Source organism: Felis catus, chromosome D3 (assembly GCF_018350175.1).
Source record: "Felis catus isolate Fca126 chromosome D3, F.catus_Fca126_mat1.0, whole genome shotgun sequence".
Taxonomy (NCBI): domain Eukaryota; kingdom Metazoa; phylum Chordata; class Mammalia; order Carnivora; family Felidae; genus Felis; species Felis catus.
Window position 1 is genome coordinate 94,221,285 of NC_058379.1, and position 12,992 is coordinate 94,234,276.

General features: G+C 52.9%; 1 protein-coding gene across 2 annotated transcripts in view; it reads left to right on the forward strand.

The window, feature by feature from the left end:
- Window positions 1-12,524, forward strand: part of RBFA (ribosome binding factor A) — a 50,086-nt gene extending 37,562 nt beyond the window's left edge. Inside the window, exons 6-7 of one of the 2 annotated variants that reach the window (XM_023242143.2) lie at window positions 11,868-11,969; window positions 12,086-12,524. In XM_023242143.2, coding sequence (XP_023097911.1) covers window positions 11,868-11,969; window positions 12,086-12,166 — 183 coding nt within the window. In that variant the 3' untranslated portion in view covers window positions 12,167-12,524. Of the gene's footprint in view, window positions 1-11,867 lie in introns of both variants that reach the window. The other variant, XM_023242142.2, reaches the window with a different exon arrangement.
- Window positions 12,525-12,992: the final 468 nt, after the last annotated feature.

A 12,992-nucleotide genomic window follows, 5' to 3' on the forward strand; every position in this document is an offset into this window, starting at 1 on the left:
ATTAAAGAAGAAATAAAAGAATACATGGAAACAAATGAAAGTGAGAACATGACAGTGCAAACACTTTGGATGCAGCAAGGGCAGTCCTAAGAGGAAAATACATCTCAATGCAGACCGATCTCAAGAAGCAAGAAAGATCCCAAATACACAACTACCCTTTCTAGTTCCTACCTGAAGGAACTAGAAAAGGAGCAGCAAATGAAGCCTAAGCCAGCAGAAGAAGGGAAATAATAAAGATTAGAGCAGAAATAAATGATATAGAAACAACAACAACAAAAAACAGAACAAGTCAACGAAACTAAATGCTGGCTGTCTGAAAGAATAAAGAAAACTGATAACCCCCTGGCTAGACTTAACAAAGAGAAAAGACAGAGGACCAAAATAGATAAAATTACAAATTAAAGAGGAGAGATCACAACCAACACCACAGAAATACTCCAATTCCCTATTCATAGTATTATATTCATAGTAGTATAAGAGAATACTATGAAAAATTATGTGCCAACAAACTGGGCAATCTGGAAGAAATGGACAAATTCCTAGAAACATATAAACTACCAGAATTGAAACAGGAAGAAATAGAAAATTTGAACAGGCCCATAAGCAGCAAAGAAATGGAATCAGTTATCAAAAGTCTCCCAAAAAACGGGAGTCCTGGGCCAGATAGCTTCCCAGGGGAATCCTACCAAACATTTAAAGAAGAGTTAATACCTATTCTTCTCAAACTGTCCCCAAAAAAAGAAATGGAAGGAAAACTTCCAAACTCATTCTATGAGGCCAGCATTACCGTGCTTCCAAAACCAGACAAATACCCCACTCAAAAGGAGAACTATAGGCCAATACCCCTGGACGTGGATGCAAAATTTCTCAATGAGATTGGAGCAAATCGAATTGAACACATTAAAATAATTCTCCATGTTAAGTGGGATTTATTCCTGGGCTGCAGGGCTGGTTCACTATTCACAAATCAATCAATGTGATATACCACATTAATACAAGAAAGGATAAGACCCATCTGATCCTGTCAATAGATGCAGAAAAAGCATTTGGCAAAATACAGCATCCTTTCTTGATAAAAACCCTCAACAAAGCAGGGATAGATGGGACATACGTCAACGTCATAAAAGTCATATCTGAAAGACCCCCAGCTGACCTCATCCATTTCTCAGGAAAACCCGAGAGCTTCCCCCGTAAGGTCAGGAACATGAACAGGGATGCCCATGAGGCTTTTTAAGAAGTTTGTTTACCAGAATGAGATCCAAAAAAGGTTCAGATATTGCAATTAGTTGATGCTTCTTAAATCTGTTAGTTTCCAGGTTCCTATTTTTTTTTAATCTTTTTTTTTACATTTATTTATTTTTGAGAGACAGAGACAGAGCACCAGTGGGGGAGGGGCAGAGAGAGAAGGAGACACAGAATCTGAAGCAGGCTCCAGGCTCTGAGCTGTCAGCACAGAGCCCGATGCGGGGCTCGAACCCACAAACCACGAGATCATGACCTGAGCTGAAGTCGGATGCTCAAACGACTGAGCCACCCAGGCACCCCGGTTCCTATTTTTTTTAATGCTTTTTTTTTTTTTTTTTTTAATTTTGAGAGAGAGCAGGGGAGGGGCAGAGGGAGAGAGAGACAATCCCAAGCAGGCTCTGCACTGTCAGCACAGAGAATGACTTGGGCCAGATCCATGAACCATGAGATCATGATCTGAGCCGAAATCAAGAGTCTGATGCTTAGCCAACTGAGCCCTCCAGGTGCCCCTAGGTTCCCTATTTTTTGAATTGAAATTTACTTTGAAAAGGCTGGAGATGTGGCTTCTGGAACAACCCGTCCATTGTGGACTTTCTGCACCACAGGAATGTTCTGTGTCCAGCCAGGCAGCCCCTGGCTGTATGTTGTCTCTGGACACTTGGAATATGGCTACTGTCCCTGAGGGACTGAACTTTAAGTTGTATCCTATTGAATTAACTGGAACTCAAACAGCACTGGTAAAGCAGGCTGCCTCATCGGACAGCGCAACTCTGGGGGGTTCTCGTGCCCTAGATTCTGCAGCTGGCCATCCAGGATGAACTTTGAAGCAGGACCTGTGGCTGGATTGGGTGCCGGGTGTGACAGAACAGATGACACAGCAGGTTTCCTGTGCCTGGGAGGGCAGAGGGGCCCTTGGTTGAGACAGAGGAGGCCAGGGAGGGGCCCCACTAGGCATCTGTCTGCCCAGGACCCGGTGGGGAGGCGCAAGGCCTCCTGCAAGCGCAGCGGAGGCTCCAGTTCTGAGTCTGAGGGGCTTGGGAGGTAGGGGCCCCGGAGCCCCCCGAAGCCTGGAGCTGAGCTGGGACAGCCACCTGCTGGGCAGTGCAGGTGACACGGTCAGCTCCGGCCTCGGGTGCGGCAGGTGGTGTTGGTGGATGCAGACCCCCGGCCTTGTGGGGGACACAGAAGGGCGCAGGAGGGCAGGAGGGTGGTAAGGCTCCCATCCTGAGCTGAGGAGAAGTAGACACGGGACCAGCTCCATGCACGCAGGGGCGGCAGTGACGGAGGGCAGAGTTGTGGACCCCAGCACTTAAAGCAAAAGCCACTCACAGCTCTGCCGACATCAGATGTGTGGGACGCACCCCACCAACCAATCCTGCAGCTCTCTGACCAGCCGGCAGTCTTTCAGTTCACTTCGGAACTCACACTGACCATTGGGATTCGTGCAGACCCCACACACAGACCCTCAGGCACAAGGTGGGGGGAGTCCCAGGTTGTCCCCCGTACTTGTGACCGACCGGCTGCGATTGGGGTTCCATCATTTGATAGGGCAGCTCCGGAAGTCAGGGACACTCTTGTTTACGCTGAGTGGCTTACTGAGTCATAAAGGATGTGACAGGACACAGGGGAACGGCCAGATGAAGATCTTGCCACATGGGGTGAGGTCCCAACAGGTCCTGAGCGTAGGAGCTTCTGTCCCCGTGGAGTTGGGAGCGGGCCACCCTGCCGGGACGTGGGTGCGTTCGCCAACCCAGGAGCTCCCCGCACCTCACACTTTGGGGATCTTTGTGGAGGAGGAGTGATGGGTCATGAACTCAGTCTCCAGCCCCCTCCCCTCCCTGAGGACAGGTATGGGGCTGCAGGCCCCAGGCGTCTGCTCTGGCTGGGCTCTGGTGACCAGCCCCATCCAGAAGCCGAAGCTCTGGGCTAGGGCCAGGCGGGGTCCATTGTGTAAAGGAGGAGGAAGGGGATGGTTTGAAGTTGGGGGCAGACTTGTGGGAGGAGGTGCCCCACCCGAGGGTTCTGGACCACGGCGTCTGCCAGAGCCAGGCTGGGTACAGCTGCAGAATTCTGAGTCTGTCTTTGGTCAGGCCCTTGGAAATGCCTTGTGAGCTGGGGTCCGCTTCTCCCAAAAGACCCATAAACACCCAGCTTCAGGGTTCCTGGACCCAGAGCACCAGGCCAAGGGGCTAGGGTGAAGCCAGGTGGGTCGTTCTGGGGTTGCAGGAGTCCAAGCCCGGCAGGAGGAATGCAGAAGGCAGAGGGGGGTGGGGGCTTGGAAGAAATCATCTTCCCAAAGCTGTTTCTTCCTGTGTCTGGCCAACCCACATTGCGCTGACACCGGGACCCCCGCTTGTAGGTCGTGTGCGTGTCCCCGCGGCCCCTCCCTAGCCCTTCCGTGGCCACCCAGCTCTTAGAACTCAGTCGGCTTTTTCTCCCTCTTCCCCACTGCAGAACGTCCAGGGAGGGAGAGCAGCTTCCGGGAAGCCATGGGTGGGTCTGTGCAGCAGGCGCACAACGCCTTTAGTCCCAGGCTCTCAGGTTCCTAACCCCGTAGGGTTGCAGCGTGGGGGTCCCCACGGGACAGTCCTCCCCCACGGATCCCCTGCCCCCTCGTGGCGAGCTCAGGCCCGAGCTCAGACCCGGGACTTCACCCCTGCATCGTGTTCCCGCCCGCCTGCCCATGGTGCACCTGCTGAGAGAAGAGCCTCTGTTCAAGGCAGTCGTGGCGTGGGCGGGGTTTTGTCGCCTTGCCAGGACCCGGGCCCTGGTGGTGGGAGCCGTGGCTCCCTGGTGGTGGTTGACAGGGCAGTTTGGTTGCCTCGTGGAGAATAGGTTATCGGAAGTGCAAAAGCCGCCTGGCCAACCGGGAGCCGCCTGTTGTGGAGGTGGTGGGTTCCAGACACGTTGGCCACTGGAGCTGGCGCATCCCCGGCAGAGTGCAGACGGGTGTGAGTGTGCACGGGGAGCTTGGGTGTGAGTGTGCACGGGGCGCCTGGGTGGCCCCAGCCGCGGAGGGGCTGTCCCGCTTGCCTGCGTTCACGTTCACGCTGTCAGAGCGGGCCCCCGGGCGCGGTGAGCCCCCTCCCCCCTCCCCCTAGCACCAGGAGCGCCACCACCGTGACCTCCAGCCCCTCGGCCACAGAGCAGACAGGGAGCCTCAGACCTGAGTTACACTCGTCGGGAATCCTCTCCAGGGGATGCTGATTTTGAGGGAGGTTATTGCACTTCGGGAGTGACATTTTACATTTGTCCTTTACCCAGGATGATGCTTCTAGTATGTGATGCTTTTAAAATTATCTAAAACTTAGGGATGCCTGGGTGGCTAGGTCGGTTGAGTGCCTGACTCTTGATTTTGGCTCAGGTCATGATCTCATGGTTCCTTGGATGGAGCCCGCATCGGGCTCTGCGCGGACAGTGCGGAACCTGCTTGGGGTTCTCTCTCTCTCTCTCTCTCTCTCTCTCTCTCTCTCTCTCTCTCTCTTTCTCTCTCTGCCCCTCCCCTCCTTGTTCTCTCTCTCTTTCTCAAAAAAAATAAAAAATACAATTATCTAAATCTTCAGTGAAGCATTGAAAGTGTGGGACTTTGTGCAGAAAGTTATTGGAGAGGTGACTAAACTAAGGGGACATGGCTGCCAAGCGGGGGCAAGACACCGCTCTGGGCCCGGGGGAGCCGGGGGCATGTACCGCCGGGGTGCTCCTTCTCTATGCCTGGCTCCTGTGTGAGGCGAGGGTCGGTGTGCTTTTGCAGCTCCCAGCCTCACCAGGTCTTCCCAGGAGCCAGAGTCTCCCCACCCCCGGCTCACACAGCTTCCCTGTGGCGGTCCCGGCCAGCGTGGGGGGACGTGTTTTTCCAAGGGACATGGCAGCCTGGCAGTGTCTTCTGGACCCGTGAGTCTCTCAGGAGTCCTCTAGCCCCCATCCCTGATGATCACCTACGAGCTTCGTCCTTGTAACTGGTGACTTTGGAGGCCCGTCTGCAGGTGATCTCCCAGCCAGCCGGCCTCCGTGGGTCAGAAAAGGCCGTGTTTGTCTGCAGTCCTTCCTGTCCCCACACCTTGAGTTGCTGCAGGTCTGTGAACATGATCTGCTCAGTGCCTCTCCTTCAGCTGGGCCCTGACCCGGGGCCTCCATCAGCTCTGACGGACCCCGAGCCGGCGCCCTCCCCCTGTGGCCAAGGCTGCCTGCCGAGTTAGTGCCTTCTGTAGTGTGGGTGTATTGAATCACTCTGATGATAGAACTGGATTTTAAAATGCCTCAGACATGGGGAGGGCCCATGAGACAAGAGGCAGAAGGGCGTTTGTGCCTTTTGTGCGGGGACAGCAGGCCAGCAGCCACATGGGCCTCGCTGTTCATGAATTCACCGGTGTCTGCAGCTCCCAAGAATTGGTCAAAGTTGGAACCTGGACGGGCACGGCTTTGAAGGGACGAACTTCACCAGCCGGAATCCCGAGAGCAGACGCTCGCGCAGGCACGTGGGAGCCACAGAAAGTTCCGGTCCGTGCAGAACTCACGGGCAGGTGGTACAAATCACACACCACAGGGTTGGGAGGTAGGCTCAGGCGATTCTGTTTTCTCTTGTTTTTCTGTCTTCGGTGATGATTCTCCATTACTTTGGAAAGGGGAGAAAGTGGTGGAGGGTAGGCCGTGAGGACTGGGCCGTGAAGGGTGCGCCCCGGGGGGCTGGACAGGAAGGATGAACTGCGAGACCAACCTGCGCTCCTGCCCCCGAGAACACAGGCCCACGGGGCCTCGGGGGTGCAGGCGGGGGTCAGCCCAGCCAAGGCCGCCCTGACCAGGATGCCAGCGCCGAGCGCTGGGCCCTGAAGGCCATGCGGAACCTGAAGGGTTTCCCAGGTGTTGGGCAGGGGGAAGACCTGGAATTCTGGGCGGCCGGGGCCAACTAGAGGGGTGGGGGTGGGGCGGGTGGGGGTGGCGGCCCCCCCTCCCCCCACAGGCGCACACCCAGGGACCTCGGTGGCTTCTGACCCGTGGAGTCAGGCAGCCCCTCTCTTGCAGGTGGCACCGTCAGGCTTGGGGACTGTGTGGAAACAGGATGTGTTTGGTTTCCAGTTTTGCTGTGGCTGAAGTTCTGAAAGTCAACATTTTAGAGACTGATTTTTTACATAATCCTCTTAAGATGGGAAATAGTTCCTTTTTCCTTCTCTTTTATTGTTTATTTGAAACCTATTTTGTCGTTGTGTAGCCTACGATCTGGGAATGAGAAACCCTAGGATCTGGGAATGAGAAACCCTAGGATCTGGGAATGAGAAACCTAGGGTTCCCGCAGAGCAAGCACAGCGGCCTGTGTGTTTCCTTCCACAGCGGGAGGTGCAGGAGCGGCTTCTCTGCAGTCAGTCGGCGCCGTTGGCCTGGAAAGTGGGTGTCTGCTCGCGGGGTGCAGGAAGGTCAGAGGGAGGGGCTGCCTCAGACAGGCCCACTGAGCCCCAGCTCTTTCCCCTAGAGACACGAGGGTCCTGTGGTCCGGAGGAAGACACAGGAAGCCCCCGGGGCCTGTTTCTGGAGGAGGAGGTTGTGGAGGGTGTGGGGCAGGGGAGGTTCAAGTTCTGGAAGCTCAGAGATTAAAGTTTTCAAGAAAGTTTTTATAATGTAAAAGAGTTCCCTTTGAGGGATTAAAAAGTCAATGGGATACGGGTGCTTGGCCTTGGGTATTGTATTTTTGTTTTAAGTTAAGTTAAATACATACTCATTTAACTAAAACTCAAATTTTTATTTTGTTTTGTTTTATCTTGTTTTATTTCATTTCATTTTATTTTATTTATTTTGAGAGAGAGAGCGCATGCACAAACAGGGGAGAGGGCCTGAGGGGGAGAGAGAATCCCAAGCAGGCTCCATACCCAACATGGAGCCCAACTCGGGGTTCTATCCCATGACCTGGGGATCACGACCTGAGCCAAAATCAAGAGTCAGATGCTCAACTGACTGAGCCACCCAGGCGCCCCTAAAACCCAAATATCGAAAATATTTTCCTCCTATCAGAACATGCCATTCAAAAAAATCCCCATGCCATCACATCCCGCGACCATCAGTCGGGATACAACAATCCATCCTGACACGCTTGCGGGGAACTGAAGGGGAGGGGTCACATGTTTGCACGTTGAGTCTCCTGGCAATTGCAGGCGGAGGCACCCTCCTCCGTGCCAACCTCACACTCCCCCTGGTGTTAAAGTGGGCAGTGTCTTCGCGGACTGATTTTTTGAGCCCCGTGCCCTTGTCTAGGTCAGAGGCTCTCTGGAGCCTGTGGGGGTGGCCCTACCCTGAGACCGTCCTGGCTGATCCTTCAGATCCTGGGCAGCTCCCCTGCGGCCCAGAGTGATGCTCACTGAGGACCTGGAGCCAGAGAGCCCCTGGGGTGCCCTTGGGGGACTTGGTCTTCCGAGCAAATGCTCCAGGAGGCGACTGTAGTCAAAGAAAAGGAAACGGAATTGTTTTTCTCCTGTGGATGGGTGACGATCAAAGTGAGTGGAAGCACCTTTGTCGGTGATGTGCTCTCCCACACTGAGGTGGTCGTGGGGTGCAGGTGGGCGTCCTCACGGGGAGCAGCTCACCGGCGTCTGCTGGAGTCACAGTGCGTTCTCCGTGGCCCCCACGCCACGTGTGGCAGTGTGCCCGGCGTCTGAGTCCCAGCGTCGAGGGGCAGTGAGGAAGAGTCACCGTGGTGAGCAGCATGGTCATTGCGAAGATGAATTTCTTCAACACGGTTTTAAAATCAGTGTGTGTGCTCCGTAACATCCAAGAGTCGGCTCTAAAACCAGCATTAATGAGAGCTGATATCCAGCCAGGGCCGAATTCTCTGGGGGCCCAATACGGACTTGGTTGTGTCCTTTGGACTGACGGACCCGGTACAGAAAATTCCCGGAAGAGCTTTTTCTATCAAAATGAGAAACACTCTGCTCTCAAGCTGCAAAGCAGAGCGGATGGAGGCAGGGTGGCCACACACACACACACACACACACACACACACACACACACACACAGAAGCTTTCTGGTGGCGGCTCCGTGTCCTGCGACCACTGGGTCGGGCGCGTTTGTGACACGGGGGCTAAGTCTCCTTCTGTTTTTCTTTTTGAAGGTAGAAGAGGAGGGGATGTTTATTCAGTTTCTCCGGTTATTTGTTCTGAAGAACTTGAGTCACAGGTGGACTTGCCCTGATGGTATTTTGAGTGGCTTCCTGTAAGTTTCACTGACTGCTTTGTACGCGGGCTCTTCATGCTGCTACCAGTTTGGTTTGACTTAAGAAGAATGCAAGGAGCACAGCACTTTTGTTTTTGTTTTCCTTTTTGCTTGGGAGTAGTTGAATAAATAAAGGGGAAGGGACAGTTTCATAGAAACAACATGCCATGACAGCTGAGGGGGTGGCGTTCCTGGTGGGTTCTCCAAAACTATGTGTGTGATCAGAAAAATTTCTGCTTTTTTGGTTTTCTAATAAGTAGGAGAGAAGAAAATAGTGCTGTGTAAACTCACACCTTACAAAGATGGGTCTGAAGAAAACGATCCAGTGGCGGGGGTGGCGCCTGGGGGGCTCAGTCGATTGAGCGTCTGACTCTTGGTTTTGACTCAGGTCGTGATCTCACCATTCAGTTTGAGCCGTGCGTTGGGCTCTGCGGTGATAGTGTGGAGCCTCCTTGGGAATCTTCTCTCTCTCTCTCTCTCTCTCTCTCTCCCCCCCTCTCTCTGCCCCTCCCCCACCCATGTGCACGAATGCTCTCTCTTTCAAAATGAATAAACTTCAAAATAAAAAAAATCATCAGGAGTATCAAGAAATATGATGGTACCTAACAAGGTAACCTGGAATAAGTAAGTTTTCCTAATCTTGTGGTCATAGAAAAACTCCCAAAACCTCTAAAGAAATATCATGTTTTGAAACTAAGTTTTCTGCTTAGAGGGCTCCCATTTTGTGTTCAGTCAGAAATTAGCTGGCCAAGCAGTTGATTCTGACCAGGTAGTTTCTGTGGCTCAGGACATCTGTGGCATGACCGCTGACACAGCGTGGGCTCTGCACTTCGGATAGTGGAAGATGTGAACGTGTTTCCTACCACAAACGTGTCATGTTCTCTCTTGGCATTGCGTTGAGCCAACCCCACTATTGCGTTGAACATATAATTTTAATACTTCAAAATGAGGCACCTGGGCAGCTCAGAGGTTGAGCGTCTGACTCTTGATTTCGGCTCAGCTTGTGATCTCACAGTGTGTGAGTTCAAGCCCCTCGTCAGGGTCTGTGCTGACAGGGCGGGCCTGCTTGGGATTCTGTCTCTCTGTCCCTCCCCCCTGCTCATGGTCTCTCTCTCTCTCTCTCTCTCTCTCTCTCTCTTTCTCTCTCTGTCTGCTTTTCCCCTGCTGGTACTGTCTCTTTCTCTCTCTCAGAATAAATAAATACACATAAAAAATACTTCAAAGGGATACTTCCGAAAATGGTAAAATTTCACAAGACTAAAACTTTGTATTATGATACCATAAACATCCTAAATCTTAAATTTAAATGAAAAAGCAAGAAGTCTGGTCTGAAACCTCTGGAAATGTATTGCTAATGGCATATGTGCAGTTGAGGGTTTGCAGTTTGATCTTTGGCCTTTGGGGAAGCAGGCCGGAGCCAGGCGCAAACCAAACATTTGCATTACACGCCATTTCTTGTACGCTGGTGTTTCCTTGGGACGCGGTCTCCTTTTGGTCATGCTAGGGATCTGCAGCTGTGCAAATCGGGCCTGCGGGGCACACAGCATCTAGTGAGGCCCGGCCACCACCTCCGCAGCCCCTGAGTCAGAGGAGGAAACAATGCAGGACCGCGTTTCAGTTGCTGCTTTAAGCAGGGAGCACGTTGTTCCTACCTGTCCTTCCTCCAAGACGGGTCAGAAGTGAAAACAGCTTATGTAATTCGCCCAACCCTAGCGAACGATATCTGTTGTCAAAGAAGTGTGGGGAGATTTTGGATAGGACAGTGTTCTTTATTTTTAAGTATTCTCCAAATTTGTATTCTCTGAAGAGAATTATGTGAGTATTGAGTTTTGGGCTTTCTAAATGAAAATTTGTTCCTTAAAATCATTAGGCAGGGGTGAAATAAGTATATTGGTAAGTTTTGTGTCTGAATGCTTGGGGAGGGTACCTACAGAGATTAGACGTTGTGATTTAGGCTCGCTGTATACACAGGACATCGTAATGACTGTCTTCCAGTGATACAGTCAGTGCATCATGCCTTTTTTTTTTTTTTTTTTTTTTTTTAATCTGAGCCCCTGAGAATGGAAACATTCCTAAACTACACGTGTTTTGTTCCATCCATCGTGGCCTCGCTCTGCATCGGGCTGGGTCGGCTGCTTGCATAGGGAAGGCATTCATCGCCCATACCTCTGTTGGACCAGACGTGGGGCTCTTCTCTGCGATGGCTCCACCTCCTTTGCGATGGGATGTCCCCAGTCCTCCGGCCTAGATCCTGGCCCCACATACCTGATAATCATGTGACCCGTGACCTTCTTTACAGATGAAAGCTTGGTGATAAGAATGCCGATGACAATTATTCCAAGGCCAAATCGATCATAGTTGGGCATCCGTCCTTTTTATTGTTTGTTATCTGAAAAAATATGACTGTCTTTCTTTTTTTTTAAAGTGAGCTCCACACCCAAAGTGGGGCTTGAACTCACGACCCTGAGATCAAGATCCGTGTGCCCAACCCTGAGCCAGCCAGGCATCGCAAAATGCATGTCTTTTGACACAAACCATTACTTTTTTTTTTTTTTTTTTTTTTTTTTTGGGACAGAGAGAGACAGAGCATGAATGGGGGAGGGGCAGAGAGAGAGGGAGACACAGAATCGGAAACAGGCTCCAGGCTCTGAGCCATCAGCCCAGAGCCCGACGCGGGGCTCGAATTCACGGACCGCGAGATCGTGACCTGGCTGAAGTCGGACGCTTAACCGACTGCGCCACCCAGGCGCCCCTCCATTACTTTTGAAATGTTCCAATCCCTATTTGGAAGGGGTCTCTTAGAGAAAACCGGAACATTTTGCATTTCAGAGATTTGCAGCAATTTTTCTTGACCCGAATGTTCTCTTTTGCTCATGAAGTGGTTTTCTAGGCATTCCATACTTGCTCCCCTTGAGTGGCATGGCGTGTGTGGTTTCCCTTCTTTTTGGTTAGCAGGCGTCAAGGACTCCTTTCAGTGGCTCACCTGTGAGTGGCCTTTAGCACCGCAGTGATGGCTCCCACACAGAGGGAGCCCGGCAGTGCAGCCCGGCCGTGGCGGGCACCCCTGATCTACGTCCGGCCTCCCTGGCGCAGTGAAGGCTCAGGGCGAGGCCCGGAGCAGAGTCCACCCGCCAGGGAAGTGAGGGGTGTAGACAGCAAAGGCAGCGGTGGAGGCGGACCTGGGAACCTCTTGGGGAAGGTCAGAGCACTCCGCGTTTCTTGGGGCTGTTTTGGTCCTTCTGCCCCATGGAACCAGGTAGGCCTTCCTCCACCCCTCCCCTGCCCCCGAGTTTTTATCGCCAGAGGAGATACAGTGCGTCGGCTGACCGTGCGAGCGTCCTTGTTAGCACGGGCGCCCCGCCGCGCATGCCCCCTGCCGTGCAGGGGTAGTGACCGCAAGCCCGGCTCTTTCCCGGTTTCCCTCGCAGATGGGACAGGTGTGTGACGGCAGGCAGCTCCGGGAGGCCCCGCCTTATTTCGACCCACTGGACGCAGAGTGGAGTTGCCAGGACGGGCCCAAGAAATGGAGTGTGAGTGTCCACCCGGGGGCCCGAAGTGCCGCGAGAAGAAGGGAGGGTCCGGCGAGGGGCAGGTGCGACCCTCACACCTCGCTCGCGGCCGTCGTCTTCTGACCCCACCCTTGCAGGGCCCCTCTGCATCTTCCAAGAGAACGGACTCAACGTCCAGGACAAGAGCAGGCCTTACAACGGCACAGGGCGAGCTCTGACAGTTTTAAAGCTGACACTGTGTGACTGCTGTTCACGTGGTGGCGGAGGGAAGGAAAGCCCCGGGTCTTTTCCACGGTGCGGGATTTGGGTCTGTCGCAGTCTGTCCATTCAGCGGCACTGTCGGATGACCTAAGACGGACTAGCGACTCCGGTTGCCTGTTTTCTACGCCTCCACGGCCACACCCTCAAGAGGGGACCCCTCACGGGCACGCGGCTGCCCGTGCCTGTGCACCTGTGTTCCAGAATGGCTAAGAATCGTGGTACAAACCCAACCTTACAAGGGGTGGACCGTGTCTGTTCATGTTTATTATTTTTTATTTTTAAAACATGTTTATTCATTAAAAAAATTTTTTTTAATGTTTCTTCATGTTTGAGAGGGGGTGAGGGGCACAGAGAGACAGATAGAATCCAAAGCAGGCTCCAGGCTCTGATCTGTCAGCCCAGAGCCGGATGCGGGGTGTGAAGTCATGAGTCGTGAGATCATGACCTGAGCCGAAGTCAGACGCTCAACCGGTTGAGCCACCCAGGCGTCCCACGTCTATTCATTTTTGAAAGAGAGACAGAGACAGAGAGGGTGAGAGCGCACGAGTGGGGGAGGGGCAGAGAGAGAGAGAGAGAGAGAGAGAGGTAGGGAGAGGATCCAAAGCAGGCTCTGAGCTATGGGGCTGGAACTCATGAACCGCGAGCTTGTGACCCGAGCTGAAGTCAGACGCTTGACGACTGAGCCACCCAGGCGCCTCTCATGTTTGTTATTTTTGAGCGTTGGCCGTGTACCAGGGCAAGGCCAGAAAAAATGTTCACTTCTAATCTTATAATCTGGAGTTG